We start from the raw sequence: 21415 nt of genomic DNA, 5'->3' as shown, positions 1-21415 counted from the left end.
TGGGCAAGCTGCTCAGCCATTGGTCACCCTCAGTGCCAGGTTTATTTTATAAGCTTGTGCCACCATGCTCAGCTTCCTCACGTGGGTCTGGGCCCAGGCCTCAGGTCTGTGCTTGAGACAGCGCTTTACTTCCTTAGCTGTCACCCAGGCCTGCTGTCCCCGGGTCACCCTCCTGAGAAGTAGGATCTCTGTTTTATGTGGATGTTGACAGTGCAGTGTGACTTCAGAGTTAGTCTGTGGATTCTTTGAGAGACTATAAATTCTGCATCCACAGTCTAGGCCAGCCCTCCCCCTACGCCATCCCCCTCCCCCCTCCCCTCACATTTCCCAAAGCGTCTGTGGAGAATTTGGGAAAGCGGGGGTCACACCCCACATCCCAGATAAAGAACCAGGGTCTGGCTAGGATGAAATGTGAGTTGTGTGATTTTTCTGTTGATGTCTTGTCCATTGTCTCAGTGACGCCAGGAAATAGTACCTAGTTAGGTCACCACTGGAAAACATCAGTGAGTCGAAAATGTCTAGAATGGTGGGTTAGAAGCATGTCCTGAGGTGAGGCCCTCCGGGCCTTTCTTCTCCTGGGTTATCTGCAAGGTGAGGGGGATGTGAGGAGGAGGTGGAGGAGGAGGCTGTGAGGTGGAGGTGGAGGAGGTGAGGAAGTGGTGAGAAGGAGGTGGAGTAGGTGGAGGTAGGGGTGGAGGGGGAGGTGAGGAGGAGGTGGAGGTGAGGAGGAGGCTGTGAGGTGGAGGTAGGGGTGGAGGTGGAGGTGAGGAGGGGGCTGGGAGAGGTGGCTTGCATGCTGCACCCGGAAGCACTGGCATGCAGCACGGACTGCTGTCAAACTGGGTGCAGCAGGCCAGGATCCTGGTTGGGCTCATCTGCCCCATGTCTTGCCCTCTCCTAGGCCATTGCCATCATGGAAGTAGCTCACGGCAAGGACCATCCATACATCTCCGAGATCAAGCAGGAAATCTAGAGCCACTGACTGCACCCCAGCTTTTCTTCAGGAACCTCATAGGACTTGAATATTTGCAGCTTCACGGGTCACCCCAGCCTTCCGCAAAGCCTTGCCTGTGCCACTGTTTCAGGTTCATGTTCAGCTCTGACCTTAAATCCATCTCCAGTACGTTCCTTTTTTTTTTTTTTTTTTAAGGTCATAGCATGACTTCATGAAATACAGATTTGGGGCAGACTGAGCTTTAAAATCACAATTATTTTTCCTCCGTGCCTATTGGAATGTTCTGCATAGAGTCGAATGAGAAAAGAATAAAAGAGCCAGGCCTTGAAAGTGTTTCTCACATCTATGAGGATGCGCTCGTGTGCGTATGTGCACATGTGTGTATGCATACATGCATGCATGTGTGCTGGGGGAGGCGTCTTCTCCTTCAGTCCTTGAGTCCAGTTCTTTGCCCGCGAGTGGGGTTCGTCTTCTTTGGTCTGCAGTTCCTTTCACATTAGACTCTGGAGGGAGAGGGGCGGGAGGGAAGGCGCTAGAAGCAGCCAGCCGGCCTAGGTGCCCTCCCTGGAAGGAGGACTTGGCTTCTTCCTGGCTTCTCTTTGGCACCTTCTGGAGATCCTGAGCAATGGAGGCTGCATCTTCCTGCCTTTTCCTCTCTTGTTCCATGGACTAGCCCCTGTGCATTCCTCTCCTGTTCTGGAAAGACTCCAGAGTAAACTTGAGGAGGAAGAACTAATTCCTTACCAACCCTGTGTTGTGAGCAAACACTGGTCTCTACCCCCACGCCAGCAGGACTCCAGCTCCTCCCAGCCTGGCCACCAGGACCACAGCAACCTGAGCCTGTTAGCAGTCCCTAAGCTGAGGGCAGGGGTGGTACTCACAGAAAAGTCTGCACCCCACAGAGCGCCAGTTCCCCACTGGATGACAAGTAGAACTTAATGGAGGTGCCCTCTGGTTGTCTGCCACAGTCCCCTTGGGGAAATGGCTTGAGTGACTGGCCAGCACCAGTATGTCCCCCTCCCCTCCTCTCCATGTGGAGGGCTCTCAGTCTCCACACAGTGGGATTGAGCTGGTGGAATGCAGTCTGTCTGTGGAGTCATCCAGTGACCCTCTCCTGGACGCAGAGCACGGTTGCCCCTCCAGCGCATGAAGGCAGAGACGGTCCTATTCTTCCTGTCGAGTGCTCTTTTAGTGGATAGCCGTGGCTGAGAATCACGTGAGCTTGGGGTACCCTCTTTATGTCAGAAAGGGTTCAGTTTCTCAGGAAATTAGAAAAGTGTGCCCCAGCCTGGAGGAGACGCCACTGGTCAGGTCTGTCCACCTTCCCCGGATACAGAGGCAAACCCAAGCTGCTTAACTGTGGGCACCTTTTCCTGCACTTAGCAATTGTTCCCAACCTTAGAGTATAAGAGTGCAGATGGCCTGATTGCCTCAGGACGCTTGCATTCATGGGTATGTGTTTTGCGCTCTCTATCTCTCCCCCCCCCCGTCCCTCCCCCTCTCCCCCCCCTCTCTCTGACAGGGTTTCTTTATGTATCTCTGTCTGTCCTGGAACTCTCTATGTAGCCCAAGCTGGCCTCGAACTCACAGAGGTCTACCTGCCTCTGCCTTCCCAGTGCTGAGCTTAAGATGCTAAATGGGCAGAGGCAAATTGTTTCCAATTTTTAGGTGGAGAAAACAACATTTTAGCCTATGCCTGTGGTCTACCGGTGATTGTTGGATGTATTGTTTAGTTTCTCTCTCGCTGTGATAAACTACCTGGACAAAAGCAATTTTTAGGGGAAAAGTGTTCATTCTGGCTTTGAGTTCTGAGGGATGGAGTCCATTGTGGAGGGGAGGGTGTGGCAGGGGGTAGGGAATGCATGACGGCGGACCAGAAGGCTGGCTGGACATACGGCAGAGAACAGCGCCTGAGGCCAACCCCAGAGACAGCAAGGCTTGACCTCCTAAAGATCCGCAGCTTCACAATGGTGCCACCAACTAAGAGCCAGGACTGCAAGCCTAGGAGGGACAGCATCTCATAAGGTTTCCAACTTTATATTTTAAATCAAAATTTTTAAAGAACTGTTATTGCATGTTATGGCATGAACGTACAGATGCCCTCAGAGGGCAGAAAGGGCTGTCAGATCCCCTAGAGCTGGAGTGTGATGAGCTGCCTTCTATGGATGCTGGGATCTAAAATCAGGTCCTTGGAAAGGCGGAGAACTCTTGAGCCTTCTCTCTAAAGCCCACCCCCAATAACTCTAGAATCTTTAGAACTGGTTCTCTCCTCCCTCCCACCCGGGAGCTGTTGGGGGCTTTTCTACATCCCAACCAGTGACACACTGGACGTCCTGAGGACTCCTGTTCACAGATTGAGAAGCTCATCCATTTGTCTAGATTTTTGCCTCAAAAAAGTGTTTAGTTGTTTACACAGCCCTACCTAGTCTTCTCAATGCTTGGATTTTGTATTTTTTACAGCTAAGGAAAGTAAAATGTAAGCTCACAAAACAGCAGTCTGTTGAGATCCCTGCTCCCCTTCACTCTGATGCATGCTTGGAGCACTTGTGAACATTTTTTGAATATGTTTCTTTGGTTTAAGGGATTCTTTTTGTTTTTCTCAAGCTGCAGACAGGGCTCAGTGGTTAAGAGTGCCTCTTGCTGCTCCTGCAGGGGACCTGGGTGTGGTTGCAGCACCCTGTCAGGTGGCTCACAGACACCTTCAGCTCCAGTTCCAGGGGATCTGACTCCCCTTTCTGGCCTCAGCAGGCACTGCACTCATGTGCATGTACCCTCAGACACACAAGTACACATAAATATTTTAAAAGGTTGATTTCTTTGTCTCTGTTAATATTTTCTTTGGAGATTAACAGGTATGCATGTGATGATGGCTTTAACATTTTAAAATTTTTATGCATACGAGTTTTGTCTCAAGTATGTATGTGTGTGCAGTACATGTATGAACTGCCCAAGGAGGCCAGAAGAGGTCATTGGATCCCCTGGAACTATAATGACAGACTGTGTGAGCTGCCAGCCAGTGCTTTTAACCACCGAGCCATCTCTCTAGCCCTCATGCTGATGGTTTGACTTCTCGAGTGTATACTGAAAATTGTTTTTTAATTAGCTAAAGAAAATAAACTGGGCTTGCTCAGTGCTCATCGCTCCGTCTCCCTGCTCTCCGTTTTCACTGGCCCATTTGTGTTGTCTTTTACAAACATTATGTAGCTCTTATTTCAAGAATTATAATTGTCCCATCGACAATTTCCATGTTTGCTGGAGTGAACACCTTCTTTTCCCCAGAGTGACTTTCAGTATTCCTATTCACAAGGAAGACAAGTCAGGTTGTGAAGGACTTACTGTTTATGTTTTTTTGAATGTCACTGGACCCTAGAAGTTCATAAGGAGTGGGCACTATTAGGTGTGGCTTTGTTGGAGGAAGTGTGTCATTGTGGGGGTGGGCTTTGAGGTCTCCTATATGCTCAAGCCATGCCCAGTGTCTCAGACCACTTCCTGTTGTCTGTGAGTCAAGATGTAAAGACTCTCAGCTCCCTACCCCAGCACCATGTCTGCCTGCATGCTGCCTTGTTACCCGCCGTGATAATGGACTGAAGCTCTTAACCATACGTGAGCCACAATCAAACGTTTTCCTTTATAAGGGCTGTCTCCTCATAGCAATAGAACCCTGACTGAGAAGGAACCCTACCACTGTTGGAAGTTGTCCACATTGCCCCCTGCTCACCATGGGCACACAGCCTCCTCACCTCTTCACAGGCAGAAGGAGGGTGCTTGCATGCTGTGTCTGAAGGGACCAGGAAGGGAAGCAGCTTTAAACCTAGGGATGAACTGAGCTTTTACAAAACTGAAGGACAAAACCAAGAACGTGGGTGGTGGGTTTACTACAGCACCCTGCCTTCCACATCAACAGAGCGTCAGGGTGAAGGACAGTGGGGAGGGGGAGTGCTTCGTGCTTCATGAGGGTTCTGTGAATGCTCGAGAGAAACCCATTTCTAGGCTGTTTCCACTACTTTCTCAATATCTGCTTCTTGTGTGTTTCTTCCACGGTGAAGATATCAGAAATGCAAACAAATTAAATACGTCGGAAGGAACACAGAAGGCAGTTCCCCAGAAGTCTTTGCCTACAAAACTGCTTTTTGTGTGTGTATGGTTTTTCGAGACAAGGTTTCTCTGTGTAGCCCTGGCTATCCTAGAACTCGCTCTGTAGACCAGGCTGGCCTCGAACTCAGATATCCACCTGCCTCTGGATTAAAAGCGGGTACCACCACCATTACACAACCCCAAACTGATCTTGAAGTAGGAGAGACCATAGGGCTGGGGTAATGGCTCAGTCAGGAAAGTGTTGACCATGTGGACATGAGGAACTGAGTGCAGTCCCCAGAACCCATGACACAAAGCAGGGCTTGGTGGCACATATATGTAATCCCAGTGGCAGAGATAAGATACCCCCGGGTTTGCTGGAATCAGCAGCCCCAGGCCAGTGAGAGACCAGGAGTAAGGTAAAGCTCCTGAGGAGTGACAGCCAAGGCTGGCCTCTGGTCTCTGTGGGCATGGATGGCACATGCGAATGCACACACATACATGCGTGCACCCACACATGCACAAACATACAAAGAAAGGGAGGCCAGTGTACGCAAGTAGTGCAGATGTGTTAATGAAAGACTTAAGTGCTTTCTCTGACAACAATCAAAACAAGGTTTATTGCATGTAGAAATCAATAGATATCTTTTACAAAAACAGGTTAGAATAAAGATCTCACATTGTGAAGGCACATAGGAGAAACATTTTATAGCAATGACAAGGACAGAGACAACATCCTCTAGGACCAATAGCTAAATAAGACTTCGTAAGAAACAGTGCAAAAAAATACTGTCAAAAGTCAGCTCCCTACACCTCAGCGCTGTGTGAGAAGCTGGCAAGCAGGAGCTTATTACCTGATACGAACAGCATGCATCACTTGGCAGGGGACCCTGCCAGGACTGTCAGCGTGGTCACTGGGGACTTGGGAAGGAATGTCCTCTTGTCTTCTCTGTCATTCCCACCCTCAGCTGCAGTTTGCTAGGAGAGAGGCTTGGCCACCATCTCTGCCGAGTTGCAAGCGGCTGCTATGGACAGGGTGCTGAGTCCCAGTCTGGAATGTGTTTTCTACAGCGTACACCATGGTGGGTGCCAGCTCTTGAAAGCCAACCGCACGTGACTTAGCGCTGACTTCCGTCCTTGGTGAGAGTCACTAGGCTTCCGTGGCTGAACCAAGAACTGTAAATCTGCTTTCTAAGCTGGGGGTGGGGGTGTCTATACACCATTTCAAAATAAAATCTATAAATGTCCATTATTTTTAAGGAAACAGAAATTCACAACGTTTGACAGAACACAGAGCAAAAGGAAGCATGAAAATACTGAATGAAGGCACAACTCGAATGAACTAGCCTGCGGTGTACGTGACAGGTCACACGTTACACTTTTAATAGTCATCTGCATAAGTAAGCCCCTCCTCCCAGAGTACCCTCAGCCAGATCAGCTGACCGCCGAGGGATGGAGGGCACATGTGGAAACCATCTCTGGTGAAGAGTGAGCTTGTATTGGAAAAGACGCGGCTAAAAACGTTTAGGACTGCCCGCAGTGGCAAGGAACTTCAGAGAAATTGCAGTTAAAAAAATCTTACAGCGTCTGAGTCTGAATAAAATGGCTGCGAAGGACAGTTTTCAGTACAATGCTGAAGGTATTTATTAGCTAACACTGTCATTGGGGGAGGCAGGAGGCCCCCGGAGAAATGTCAAGAACGCCAGGCGCCTGCCCAGAGCCACCTGGCTAAACGTGAAGCAGCATTCCTGAGGCCTGAGCAAGAAGTCCCACCCCCCAGGCACGGAAAAACCCAACCTAAGATGCTCGGCTTCCCTCCTCTCAGTCTCCACCCCAGAGTCCCTGGAGGAGGAGGTTGGGGAAGAACAAAGAAGGCAGAGGGGTTGGACTATGAATCCCAGCACAGCCGGTGGGGCTCCTGGGAAGTCCCGAGGTGCACCTGTCCCCCCACCAGGTGGCAGTAAGCAGGGAGGCGGAGGAAGTGCTTTCAGCAAGCTAGAAGTAGGTTAGACTGCAGGTTACCAAGCAATGCTGTCACCGAAAAGCCTGTGAAGGATGCCTCAGAATAAACAGGGAATCCTGCTGCTACCCTTATTTTTAATAATATTGATAACAGTTCTTATTTTCTTTCTTCCTCTGGCAACTGTGTCACCAAGAGGGACATGATGGAGGATGGCCTGGTCTTCTGCCCCCTTCTTTTTGGTGACTCCCTTCCCAGGTTACATTTCTTGAGGCCATGAAGCCTTTTTTTTGTTAAATTAAGATTTCTTATGTGGCTATTTTAGAGGGGTTTAAGACCATGGTTGCCAGATTTAACGTTGGGGTGGGGGGCTCTATGGACAGGTAGGTTAAAATTCAAAGTGAGCTTCAGACTGCTGGTCTGGGAAGCAGCTGAGCGAGCATGAGAAGCTGGTAGTGTTCTGGGTGGACAAAACAGCCGTGGGGACAAAGTCAGTGACATTATAAAGGTGCCACCTTGTCCCCATACCACGGGAACCCTCTCGGCTACTGCACAGCTGTGCCTGTACTTTGAATGCATGTGACTTGCATGGGCAGAACTCCGCTCAGAAGCCACGGAGGAAGGAGGGTCTGCAGTGTCAGGCAGAGTCTCCAAGCAGCCGTCTAGGCACAGAGGCCACATGTCACAGTTGGTTACAGGCAGCAGGCAAGGAGCCCGGGAGAAGTGGACTCCAGTGCTCAACACTGGAGCACGGCCTTTCCTGAGGTGTTCCATCATTGTTTCCAACTCTAGTTCACGCCAGGGTTCAAAAAATTGTATACCCAGTGAATTTTGGGTAGGAAACACAGAGCTGACCTAAGCTCTCCCCACCATGCCTTTGGACAAGTTCGGGGCACTTTTGATAAATGATCCCATGATGGCACAGCTAGAGCAGAATAGCTTTCCTACTAACCATATCTAGGTTGGCATTTGTTCCAGCCCCTGCCAGATGACTCAGTGGCCTTTAATTCTCTCTAAAATGAGGAGGCTGATTGGAGCTCTGGACAGCAGTGATTTCTAAGTAGCACTGTATTATCCATCTATGAGACTGAAGGATGCCAGCTCCCTAACGCGGTCATGGGCAGGCTGACGGAGAACGCAGCAGCGCGAGTTTGAGAAAGACGTGCACTGCAATAGGCTGCAAAGGCTGAGCAGGGTGGTCGAGATAAAGACGCCCACTTCCCGAGTTTGTGATGGGGATGAAAAAGCTGAGAGCAGGGCAGGAAGGCCGAACACTAGACAGGCTGGTGGACCCGTGTCCCAGCTCCCCTAGAGTAACTGACATTTGCACAAGCCATTTGGGTTGGCAGCATGTGGCTGCACACACCCGCCCATTTCTCCAGACGTGTGGCTGCTATGTTCCACACATGTATCAGTACAGGTGGTTTGCTGCCCAAGGACGCAGAAGCTGAGGTGAAGGCCAGCACCATTCTACTGCTTCGCTCAGAGCGCAATCCGACAGGGCTAACTGCGACTTATTCTACATTCTAGAGACAGCGAGTCTGTCACTCATCAAGTTGTAGGCCACCAGGGAGTGCGCAGTTCCCGTGGAAGACCCAAATCTCTCTATTAGAAGCTGTGTGAGCTGGAGGCCCACCTCAAGGCAGCCTGACTGGGGCACCGGCAGGGAACGGCAGCAGAAGAATCTTTGGTGACAAAGGGAAGCCGAGAGCCCAACAGCAGAGACTTGGCACTCTGTGGACAGAGTTGCTCCTAATGCTGAGAAGGAACGGGAAATGATCGCCAACAGGGCTCAGGGCTAGTCATGTCCCTGAGTTCATCCTAAATTTCCCGTATTCTCGCCCTCTCACCTCAGGTAAGCGGCACATCTCCCCCAGACAGAAACCAATAACTAAATTTGCCCTCTCCGTTAGTCATGCCACTGGAAATAGGGGACAGATTGGAAGACACAGGGTGCTCGTTGCCTAAGGACATGTTTGGGACCTGTTGATAATGTCGGGCCTGAGGTCAGAGGATACAGAGCACTAAGCTAGTGCTTCAAGAAGCAACTGAAGACCCCACAGCAGTCTATCACGTGCCAGTCTGCGTGCAGGGACAGCTCCCAGCCCTAGGAGATGCAAGGCCACCACTCTAGGTAGCCACATCATAAAGAGCCAGTCCTGTGTTCACTAGCTCTTAGCTGAGGAAAAGCCGTGTGGTATTAAACCTTCAATGAGCTGAGAAGAAACAAATGACAGGGATTCTGTCAGTCCAGAAAGCGCCCTCCATTTCTGGGAACTCAGCGTGTTCAATATACATTTAACTAGAAAAAACAGGAAAATGATGACCTCCTCTGCACACAGGGGGTGGTCGCTGGGAGCTGAAGCTGACAGTGGGCAAGGGTGTGGCTTGCTTCGGAGTCCGTGGCTTCATCCCACAAAGACCCTCTGTCCAGGTTAGTGGGGGTGGCTGAGAGAGCCCAAAACACAGGCAAAAGAAGGAAGGAAGGAGGAAGGGAAGGAGGAAGGGAGAGAGGGAGGGAGGGAGGGAAGGAGGGAGGCAGTAACTTCTAACTGAAGAACAGTGAGTGAGTCGGCCTGTTCTCATAGCAGAAAAGTCTCCCAAAGTAAGCGCATTAAACCAAAGCTTGCGTGACACAGTCCACGTGAGATGCCACCCCCTCCCCGAATCTGCAGCCCCTCCAAGTGAGTAGAGGGACCCACTGTCTTCACCTCAGTAAAGCAACCAGCACGCTGCCTAAACCTGCTCTCACCTCTACCCAGAGCGGGGAGCACTGAGGAGCAAGCGCGTTCAGATGTGCGGTCCTCCTGCTCCACCAGGAACCACCTCAGAGCCCCACTAGACCAGCCAGGCACTCCTGGCCTTCGCCACAGAGCATCTCAGCCAGGATGCAGAGACCCTGGACAGGGACAAAGGTGGGCATATGCAAATGGGCGTGGGTGGAGGGCAGAACCAACTGCACAACATGAAAACCTCAAACCAGGGGTGGAGGAATGGCCCACTGCTCTGTTGTGAGATGGGATGTCTTACTGGCTCCCGTTTTAATTTTTCTCCCCCTTCAAATCCAAACTGCAGCCATGGGCTCTGACAGCTCCAGCTTCAGTCCCAACACACTGTCAGGAAACCCATCCAAACCCTGACTAGATAACTAATTTAATACACTTAGCTTCAAGGCTTACTCCTTGGCTAGCTTCCCAGGTAGAGCGGGCTCTCGGCGATTGTTATGCAGATGCCACCGAGAGGACTTGAAATGCCTGCTGCTGATTTAACCAGAGATCTCTGGGGGCTTCCTGGGTGGGAGAGGGAATCCGGAATGTGCTGAAGAACCAGAGGCAACAGTGTTTAAGGAGGAGATACAGCACAGGACACTAAGTGTCCTTTGTTGTCCTTTGGGGTTTCATAGTGCGTTGGCTAGGAAGCTGGGTACGAAGACTACGTCTTCCCTGTCCCTTGTTCTGTTAGCATAAGACAGAAACAGCCCCAGTGATGAGTTGAGAGGGGCATCATTTCTCCTCGCTGCTCACGTGAGACATTCTAACACAACAAGGCTTAGAGACGGCAGGTGCATATCAACATTCTTCATCCCAGAATGAAACTGTTAGTGGCACCGACTGTTAGGACACCTGAAAGAGGGAACTGTCTTGAAAGAACAGCCTCCACGGGCTTTTCCATTCCCCCCCCCCCCAGACACCTACGTCAGTGTGCCAGGTCTACAAGGGTCATGATCACCTACGCCCCTCAATTCATTCTGCACCGTGGAAGGGAAGGTGGAAGTGCCCCGCCTTCAGATTCTGAACTCACAGATGCTGTAGGAATACCAGTATCAGCACCACGCTGGCCCAGAGGGAAGGCAGCTCTGCTCATCTTCCGGAGATGCTCATGGGGAATCTGCTGTCATGGGCATCTACTAGTGTGCTGGGCGGTGTGTGTGTGTGTGTGTGTATGTGTGTGTGTGTGTGTGTGTTGGTGGAGTGGATAGAAGCCACAAAGGCATGCTCTTTCTGGTTGGTCTTTTCAGCTCAGGGGGGCGAGAAAAGGAAAACGTAACTAGGGAGGGAGACAAGACACAATCAGTTCCACAAACACAGTGAAGAAATTATACTCAGAAAAGACACGGAAGGAAACTGAGCTTCAGTGTGAGGGTAGTTGATACCATCACTGACCAGAAACTGGGCTATGCAAGGAAAGGTAGGCAGTGGAGGATTTTACAAAAGACAGTCTCAGTATTCATCATGAGGGCAAGTATGGCCTGTGTGTGGTGTTCACACCCGAAATCCCAACGGTTGGGAGGTATAGACGGGAGACTGAGAGCCATCGTCTTGCTACACACCAAGTCCAAGTTCAGCCTGGGGCCCAGCCTCAAGACATCAACAAAGAAGCCCTAGGTGGAATCAACTCAGTCCTTGTTAGCCAGAGCCTAGAATCAATCAGCATGCAAGTGAGGTAGGTAGGGTGCATGCCTGTCAGGGGTGAGCCTCCTGGCCAGGGCCCTGCTGCCGAGTACCAGGCGGCTCCCAGATGTGAGTTTCCTTAGCCATTACCCTTAAGACCCTTCTAACAACTTAGCCATGGATAGGAAAATGGAACAGACCCAAACCTCACCCTCTTAAGTCCCCATCCGCCACACTCAACATTACTTAGTTAAGAATCCACATCGAGGCCCCACCCGATGCCGTTCCCACCCTGCCCAATTATCTTCTCTCAGTCAGGCAAAGGGCTGAGCCGGGCAGATGGCCTGGCCCAGGGCCACCAGACGAGAGTGCTGGGAGCATGCAAGATGGGCTCCATCACCGCATCAGAGTTCTGGGCCAGAACAAGGGCTGAGTGAGCAGCAGAGCCAGCAGCAAAGACAGCACGGCCAGCCTTAAACTTTTCACCCCAGGCTTAGGGACTGAGAGATCATGGGGATGAGGGCAGCAAAGGAGCAGTGGGAAGCAGCTATCCAGCGAGCCACGTGGATCCAGTGTTAAGGGGACACTTGCAAGGGCCTTCCTCGGCTCTCTTCCTTCCAGCTGGGAAGTGAGTGAATTCTTTCGCTTGCCACTTTTGACTGGGGGCATTAGTAATTTGTCTGCACCTTCACTAGGAATGTGTTCCCTTATGCCTCTGTGCCTACAGTGTCCCATGGGGTCACCACCTTCCCTCCCGGGGGCTTATATGCAGATCAGTCAACATGTGGTTCAAATGAGAAGCACTATATTATTGTGAAAAAAAATGCATTATAATAACTCAACAAAACTTATTCCAAAGACGGAAAAATAAATTATCTCATATAAAATAATACATGATGTTTGTAAGTAACTCTGGCTCTTGCCTGATGCAAGCCATCCACCTCCAACTGAGGAGGCAGATGTTGTCCAGAAGTGGCGCTCCCTGCAGGATAGAGCTGGCGCCCTCCTCTAGAAGCTGCAGCTGGGAACTCAAATGAGCCTGGAGTTCTGCAGGAATTGGACGAGGACTTGGTAGACGAACTTGTACTGCGCGATAGTCTGGATCATGAACATCCTCTGCTCCCTGAGAAACCTCAGCATCGTGGGCACATCCACCTTCTGCAAGGGAGAAAGAAAGGCACACAGCCTGAGACAGGAGGCCTCTCGGGCTCCTCCCACCTTGGGAAGCCTCTGCCCACTGCCCGGGACCAGGAAGGGACCGGCCCCTTCAAGGCCATAAGAATCAGCTCTATGCCAGGATTGGAGAAACTGGTCACTGGTGGGTATCATTCAATTAGTGTTTGTTTAAGCTGACTCCTGTGGTTGATCTGAGAGCTGTCGGACTCGAACACTGCAAGGCTCTGGGAGCAGTGAAGAGTGACAAATGCCAAACATTCTTCCTTCCTCCCCATCCTTTCCCTTTATATTTAGGTTGAGACAAATTTTGGGAAGCTCATCCTGTAGTCTAGGTTGTCTTCAAACACATGATGATCCTCCTGCTTCAACCTCCTCAAGTTAACTATTTCTTCTTCTTTTTCTTTTTTTAAGGTTGTTTTACATGTATTTGTGTGTGTTCTGGGGGTCAGGCTCAGGTTGTGAAGTTTAGTGGTTAGCGCCTTTACCCTCTGGATCATCTTGTTGGCCCAGATATTCCCTTTGTGTGGGGTACACGTGTGGGCACACCGTACTGTATGGCATGCACATTCAGAGGTGGACATCAAATGCTATTCCATCCAGACAGTCTCTTCTTGAACTGGAGCTTGCCAGACTGCCCTGCCCGCCTTTCCTTCCTTCCTTCCTTCCTTCCTTCCTTCCTTCCTTCCTTCCTTCCTTCCTTCCTTCCTTTCCCTCCCTCCCTCCCTCCCTCCCTCCTTTCTTTCTTTTTTCCTTCCTTCTTTCTTTTCTTTCCCTCCCTCCCTCCTTCCTTCCTTTCTTCCTTTCTGTTTGTTTTATAAGACAGAGTTTCTTTGTATAGCCTTGGCCATCTCGGAGCTTGCTCTGTAGACCAGGCTGGCTTTGACCTCAGATGTTCACCTGCCTCAGTCTCCAGAGTGCTGGGATTAAAGGTGTGCCCCACCGCTAGGCTGGCTAGCCTGGAGCCTTAGCAGTCTAGTGTCCTGCTGCTCCATCTGGTGTTATCATCGGTGTCATGTGTGTCTCGTGTCTTCTCTGGACCAGTGTGCTTGTCCACACCCAGTGTTTCATGGATGCTGGGGCTCTGCTTCACAAGTGAGCACTCATGGCCGCTGAGCCATCTCCTCAGCCCTGAAGGCAGCTATTCTCTCTGTTTGTAACCACCTCCAACTCTGCCACCCCTCCCTGCCGCCCCACTTTTCCTCACTACCACTTCCATGTCTCTCATGGTCTCTTCCACCCTTATTACCCCCCTTCACTCCATCATAACCCCCCATCACCCCCACCATCATTCTTACCACCATCCCTACCACCCCCATCACCCCCACCATCATTCTTACCACCATCCCTACCACCCCCACTACACCCCCCATCACCCCCACCTCCACCACCATCACCATCACCACCCCTACCATCCCCACCACCACCTCCACCACTACCATTGGGACACAGTTGCCCCTGGCATATGCAGAGTCATGGCAGACATAGTCACCGATCCTCAAAGACCAGCAGAGATGTCTAGAGAGAGGCTCTGGCACCGCCAAGCAGCCTGGGAGAGTTGCAACTACCGATCTCTACCTCACAGCTACCAATCTCACTGCAGGAATCCGCACTGCCCCCATACCCAACTTCAAATACTCCGTATTACATATCAGACGACGAGGCTAAAGAGATGGCTCGGGAGGTGAGGGCACCTGTTGCTCTTCCAGACTCACAGATTAAAACAATTATTGTTTAAAAATGAGACAAACGGAAGAAAGCGTAGGGAAAGAAAAAGCCAGTTCATTGAAAAAACGAAAACTGCTCGAATTACAACACACGGGCAACCTCAGCTATTGGAAAAGGAGGTTACTTTGGAGTGGGAGAAAAATAGGTCATAGCAATTTCGTATTTATTTGTCAAACATCTTTGTTTAAAGTACAAACATGTTTGCCCATCTCCTGATACAGAGACAAGAGCGGGAGGAGCCGGGCCTCAAGAACACAGGGCAGAGAGGACCGTCTTCCTTGGTCAACAGCAACCATGGGAAATGGAAGAGATTAAACTGGGGAGAGGAAACCCACGGCATGAGTCATCTCGTGATCTCCGACTATCATTGTGAGCACAAGTCCTTTAGGACGGCCCCACACCAGCCAGGAATGTCCTGGCATGCGGCTGGGCACTGAGGAAGTCCACTGTGCTTGGACACACCACAAGGCATGGAGCCGCTCTGAGCTGCAGGGAGCCCACGGGATGCCCTGTTGGCCGGATCCCCCGTTCCACACCCATTCCGCACCAGGCTGGTGTTGACGCATGCAGTAACATGATGAGCAACGTGAGCTCCAGTTACTGCTTCGCAGACGTCGCTAATTGGTCTCCAAAGAGCTCAGAGACCAGCCTCTCACAGCCAGCAAGACAGGGCGGCACTCAAGCTAGTCTCAGATCTGTGAGTCTCTTAGTACCCATTAGCTCACTGATGCATCCATCACATGGAACAAGAACAGACCAACAGCTTGGTGGAAACGGTGAGAAGACAGGAAGTGACCTCAGAGTAAGAGCCCTTGCTTCTTGCCATCAAACAGCTGCTTAAAGACACCCAGCACCAGGTATATCACATGACTGCTTCTGCGCCTGGATTTCCTCACCTGTGCCTGGCTATTCATGAGGCAGAGGGGATGGTGCCCTTTTATTAACCTCCCAGCCTAGGGCTGGGGGCCTAGTGTAATGGTTACTTAACAAGGCCCAACTAAAAAGCACAGACAAACACCCACAACAGGCTCAGTGTGTAGCTCAGTGGAGAGCACTAGTCTAACGCGTGCCAAGTCCTGGGTTAGATGCCCAGAACTCGCACAAACACACACACAGAGACCTGCAGCATCTAAACCACTGCCCTCAACCCTAGCACAGGCTTTTGTGAATAAAGTCTCTCAGTATAACTCCCTGTGGGAATAACACATACCCTGTGAGGATGGCAAAGAGCGGCTGGTGCTGGTGCCCGCTTCCCGCCCTCGGCGCTACACAACATACTGCTGAGCAAGACGAGGGCAAATGCCCCCAAATAAAACCGCACTGTAAAGAATAGCAGCTCTATTCTGACTTTCTGCTCCTAGTTAGGAGCCTACACAGAGCAGTGGGATCAGGGACAAGGAAGGTTACACATGCTGAAGTCCAGCTAGAGAACCAGGGGTCTGGAAAACTCAGGTCAGCGGAGAGGAATCAACCCCCAAATGGGAGAGCGGATCTCGTGCAGAGCTGGGACCAAGGTACAGCAAGCACTCAGAAGGCGAGGTTGGGACCATGCATGGCCCAGTGCATAAATGGCTTAGAGGACCAGACTTCAATTCCTCCAAACCATGTAAACAATAACAACTCTGCAGGATGCTATGCACAAATCCCAGCACCGGGGAAGTGGAGACAGGAGGACCCTTGGGGCTCACTGGCCAGCCAGCTCACCCTGCTCAGTAAGCTCCAGGCCAAGGAGCGATCATGGCTCAAGACTCAGGGTGATGGTGCCTGAAGGAAAGGGGGGATAGGCAGACAGACAACTCACCTCATTATGCTCCAGGCAGTAGATCATGAGCTCGGAAAGGATGACCACGCCAGTCCTCCCCACCCCTGCACTGCAGTGGACCACGATGGGCGGGTGCCTGGTCTTGATGCCTTCCAGGACACTGTTGGTGTGACGCCTGACTGACTGGATTTCCTCCAAGTAGGCTGCGGGACACAATGTGAGTCTCGTCACCCACGTGTGTCACATAACTTTACCCAGGGAGATTGGGGGAGAGGCGCCAGGAATGAGGGTAAATCTTTTGTTTGCAATCATAATAATTTGCAATTGTTATAAGACATTAATCATTTGGCTGGTACCTGCTGTAACCTCCTGGATCCAGAAGAGACCAGCTGGGAGTCAATTAGTCCACTGGAGAATTTGTTCTTTAAATAGCGCTTTTTTAAAAATTAAATTCTCTTTTCCCTTCTGCAAATCCCCAAGTCCCCCAAGCAGATGATTCTAGACATTACTCACCGCACTTCATACTATTAACAGACTGGGATCAGAGCAGCCGCTACGTCCCCTAGAAATGCCTGCCAGTCAGAGCCTTCTCCTGTTGGGCAAGGAGCAGCCACCTGCCCCTGCCCCATCCCTTCCCCCCGCCCCTCATCAAAGCAGTGAATGTCAACCAAGGCTTGATTTCACTGTCAGATGTAAAAAAAACGGGTTTTGGGGAATCCACTTCCATCAGGTTACATGAACATTCAAGATGAGCCCCACTTCTGGAGGCAACGAGCCTGTGGGTGGAGGGTTCGAGAACAGCTCTTGTCCCTCTCAGCAGCTGCCCAGGCCAGCAGGGCTGTTCAAAGGTTTGCTCACAGCCCCAGTGGGTACAAAAGAAAAGCGGCCACATAATCCTTAATGTGTCTCCCTATCGCCACGTAAAAGGGAAAGCAGGCTCCTCAGACAATCCAACAGCCAGTGTTTCCACCATGCTATACAACCCCACTGCATAAAGAGCCTCACAAAAACAGTTCTTAGGCAACACATGTTCCCTGAAGGGAGGCCCTGTACCCTTCGGTAGCTTAGACTGGCATTCCTTAAACAGGCTGGTTTTAAAAATTCAACTACACTTTAGACCTTCTCACGGGTCCCACACTTCAGTAGGGCTATCAACCATCAAACCAATCTACTTGTATTGTTTCCAGGGTCTTCTTCTTGGAGACAACTTTAACCAGTCCACTCGCAGAAGATTCCCCAAACTGGATAAAAAGAGCTCTGTTAGGAGGGAGGGAGCAGTCACATCCCTCCTGTGTTAGATAGCTGGTCACTTGACCTCAGGCTAACCCTAACCTCTCTGGGTCCTCTGCTCACCACTGTCCTGTGTTTTGTGTTCACTGTGCCCACTGAGGCCTGTCCCCATTTCAGCGGCAAACGTCATCCTCTGTCAACTCATCATAGAATCCAACAGAGCCGGTGGAGTGGTTTTCTAGGTCTTGACAACCTAGTCTGTCTGCTCTTGCATCTCAGCCCCTAATGCCAATTCTAAACACATCAAGAATAAAACAAGGTTCTGATGTGGTCCAATGTATACACAGTAGGGCCTCTGTGATGGCCACAGTTTGCGCAATAGCTGTTGGTTACCTGCCCTGAGCCACTGCCTGGCACTCAGGACACCCACATAGTCTCATGAATCAGTACCTATAATATCTGTGCCCTGAAAAGACAATACAGGTAATAGATTTGCCTGATGCAGGTGCTTGATGCAGGGCAGAATCCTACGGTTCTTATCCCTTTGTGTCTGTCACCTTTGACTTGGTGTGTTCCAGGGTTTATCTGTGTTATAGCATATGTTACATGGTAATGCTTACTGAGACACTAAAAGTCTAAATCAATGCAGAATCAGCTTATCATGGTCTTGTGGACGTGCATAAAACGTTAAGAGAACACAAGAGGTATCTATCACTCTTCTCTGCCCTGTGCAGAGGCGGGGAGATCAAAGCTTTGGTATTACCGTGGTCCCCCTGCCTCTCCTCTCTATCTGACCGACAACTGATGCCCTCAGCAAAACCCAGTCTGGGAAAAACTTACACAGAAATCCTTGGACATCTTCTGGGCAGCCGTGGTGGGGCCAGTCAGTGTACTGCAAGTGCCACACCGTCCTCTCCTGGCCAGACAGCAGGTGCTTGACCTTTAACCCTGTGGTTGCATAGCAACCAGAGTCTGTGCGGAACTTCGTGGTGACCTTGAACTTGCCATAGGTGGCTGAGCTGTGCTTGGACCCCAGTTTGGGCCAGTATCGATGACTTTTGGTCCGTCCGCCCTCCTGAAACACACACAAAAGCACAGGTGAAAAAAAGGATGAACTCTGCTCCTGGCCTTAGGGTCCGAGAACAGGAGAGCAGGCAGCAGTTTCTAAATCACATCTCCCCAGAGCTCTGTGGGGTGCCTGCAGGGAGCCCATGGAGAACAGAAAGCCACTGAAGGCTCCAGGCTGGTAAGCAGCAGATCCTGGTGGCCGGCCCACAGCCTGCTTTTCACGCTGATGCTAACCCAGGGCTCTCCACAGGGTACCACCCTCTGACCGACGCTGCCACTTTCATCCAGGGCTGTTCTCACTTTTCGTTCAGCCTGGCTGGCTTGTTAAAGCTCAACATACAGCCAAGGCAGAGAACAGCCAAGTGTGTGCCATTCTTTCTTCCCAGATTTTGTCTTCTGTCCTGAGACCGTGCACCATCTACAAAGTCTTAGTGTCCGGTCTCGTGTGGGTCAGCAATCACTGGTGTGGGTGGGAAGCATGGAGGAGCTGCTGGCTGAGGACAGATAGAGTGCAGAGGCTGGGGGGCAGGAAGAAGACACGAGGAGCAGGGAGCTGTGGCGGGACACACGAAGATCGACTGGGACATGCTCAGTGGTCAGAATGCAGAGACAACACGCATGAAGTCTGGTCCAACCCACAATACGACATGAACCAGGTATGGTGGGAGGTGGAGACAGGAGGGTCAAAGGGTCAAGGTTAGCCTTGGTTACACAGCAAGTTTGAAGCCAGCCTGGGCTATGTGAGACCCTGTCTCAAGGCGGATCACTAAATAATTAAGTAAAGGAACTATCAGTTGGCCTGCTCAGTGTCCCTTGCCGGGCACTAGTCATCCTGTCTGGTCCCAGAGGGTTGGACTGAGTCTCCTCCCTAGGTCTGCAGCACTTTGTTCTTTTATACACAGATCCTACAAAGGGGGGTTAATGTGAGACCTCAAACTCACACTTGGCTCAGTGCCTGAGTCAGTTCTGGATTTTACAAAATGATCCATTCCTGACCATCCCGCGGATCACTAGATTCTGCTTTGTTTAGACACGGCAGATCTGCTTGTCACCGATGCTTCGGCTGGAACACTGGCGCCTCTGCAGAGCCACAGCTGCCCGCCCCCATGTGTGCTACTGGTTCACTTTTCAGTGTCCCCCGCTGGAGGTAAACACCGTGGGGAAAAGGGAAGTGCCTGCCGCATCCACCATCCACCCTACAGTCTACACAGATCGACGACAGAGTTACATGGACAGGCCAACCTGGGCTATGAGGACCACATCACAGAGACAAAATAAGTAAGCAGTAATAAAGTAACAGTAACCTCCCACGGCATGAACTATTAGGATCCTTAATTTAGTTTAATGGTGTCAGTAGTTTTGAAAATTTATTTTCTGGGTGTTTGTGTATATGTGTATATATGCGGTATGTATTCACGTGGGTCTGGGCATGTGCGCCTGTGGAGGCCAAAGGTCAACACTGAGTGTCCAGCTGGGGAATCTTCCTGCCTTTGCCTCCCCGGTGCTGGGATTACATGCAAATACAGGCGCTTTGCTGGTGGCTGCTTTCGTGGCAGGCTCTTTACCGGTGGTAAGCTGTCTCACCAGCCCTAGGATTTACTTTCTTAGTGGAAGGTCAGACAGAGAATGTGTATTTGACAGAGAAGCGTATTTGACCTTTGACAATGCAACGTGGCCTCACCAAATTTCTCCATAAACCGCTCTAGAAAGCAAGTGCCCGGTACCCACTGGTGGTGATGGTGGACAGCCATGACTGATTTTGTGCCCCAGGTCTCTGCTCCTGGCCCTGGATAACAGGTGGGAATGGGGCCTCATAATACCAAGGATCTTGGTCAAATGCATGAAGCTAGTTCCCTAAATGAATTTGAAAATATAACTTGGAATCTCATAAGAGGATTAAAGGGAGTGGGGCAAAATGTTTTGCAAGTGTGACAGAGAGGAAATCCAACTCTTTCCCCAGGGTCGGCGAGCTCTGAGCAGGCGGCACCGCGCGGGGGAGGGCCTGCCAGTCTGTGCAGCACGGCTCCTCAGCTGCAACAGAGAACCTGTGTTTGCCTTGGCACAGGAAGAAAAGGCATTTTCTTTTCCTGCTCCCTGAAGAATTCAGCCCTTTCCTCCAGCAGTGACTCTGGTCTCCTTTCGGCTGATAAGCACCATGGCACGCAGGGCTGGCAGCGCCAGGGTTGGGAGGCCCCGTGTGTTTACCCAGCACAGCCTGAACCGTTCTGTGGGGTACACGCCGCCCGCTGGATGAACTCAAGTTTGGTCGTTTTGATTATGTGTTTAGTTTCCGTCGTAGTGAAGTACGGTCACAAAGAAAAGAGTTAGGAGCCAAAGGAAAACGAGAAGAGAAAGAGTCCACTGTCAACCATCGCTGGGGAAGGAGGCACACACAGGCTAAGAGGGGGCACGCCAGGGGAAAATGAATCTGCAGGCACACGAAGTCATGGGTTCCAGGCCCACCTTCTGGCCACCCCTTCCCCAGGACAGGGGCGTTCAGCAAGCCACCCTTACCTCCTCCGCGGTGACCATGGCGATCACGTTGACCCCCTGCTCCCACACCATCTGCCAGAAGTCATGGCAGGTGTGCGGCAGGGGTCCCTGGGTGGCGATGTAGTGCCATTCTGCCCCAGCAACCACCACCTGCAAGGCAAGGGAAGGACAGTGAGCCGGGCTGGTGGGACCACACCCGATTCTATTCTTCTGGGCCACGTGGACCGGTGCGATCCTGAAAACCCAGAAGCCATACACAGCAGATGACATACTTCCATATCAAAATGCTTCCTGGCTCAAGCCAGCCTAACAAGTCAGACTTTCCTGATCTTTTTTCACATACAACAGGCAGTACCTACAAACTAGAATGGATTAAAAGCGTACACACGTGGGCTGAGGAGATGCTCAGTAGGCAAAGTGCCTTCTGCACAAGCGTGAGGGCCCGAGTAAAGATCCCCAACACCCACATATACGCTAGGTGGTGTGTGCCTGTCATCCCAGGGCTGGGAGGATAAAGAGCAAGGGTTCCCGGGGCTCACTGGCCACACTGTGGACACAGTGAGTCCAGGCTCAGTGAAAGG

At 51.1% G+C, this 21415-nt stretch overlaps 2 protein-coding genes across 10 annotated transcripts in view; one reads left to right on the top strand and one right to left on the bottom strand.

The window, feature by feature from the left end:
- The window catches only part of Smyd2 (SET and MYND domain containing 2), a 42687-nt gene extending 38599 nt beyond the window's left edge, over positions 1-4088 (top strand). Inside the window, exon 12 of the mRNA XM_050148237.1 lies at positions 902-4088. Coding sequence (XP_050004194.1) covers positions 902-973 — 72 coding nt within the window. The 3' untranslated portion in view covers positions 974-4088. The remainder of the gene's footprint in view (positions 1-901) is intronic.
- A 1532-nt stretch (positions 4089-5620) lies between these two features.
- Ptpn14 (protein tyrosine phosphatase non-receptor type 14) overlaps positions 5621-21415 on the bottom strand; it is a 142275-nt gene continuing 126480 nt past the window's right edge. For all 9 annotated transcript variants that reach the window (XM_050148146.1, XM_050148138.1, XM_050148147.1 and 6 more), the window contains 4 exons: positions 20856-20984; positions 18114-18348; positions 16083-16246; positions 5621-12538 (listed from right to left, as the gene is read on the bottom strand). In XM_050148146.1, the coding sequence (XP_050004103.1) occupies positions 12410-12538; positions 16083-16246; positions 18114-18348; positions 20856-20984 (657 nt within the window). In that variant the 3' untranslated portion in view covers positions 5621-12409. The remainder of the gene's footprint in view (positions 12539-16082; positions 16247-18113; positions 18349-20855; positions 20985-21415) is intronic.

Source organism: Alexandromys fortis, unplaced genomic scaffold, assembly GCF_014885135.2.
Source record: "Alexandromys fortis isolate MF-2015 unplaced genomic scaffold, M_Fortis_MF-2015_v1.1 scaffold_62, whole genome shotgun sequence".
Lineage (NCBI taxonomy): Eukaryota > Metazoa > Chordata > Mammalia > Rodentia > Cricetidae > Alexandromys > Alexandromys fortis.
Note: the sequence above shows the minus strand (reverse complement) of the source record. Positions and strands in the feature narration are given on the sequence as shown.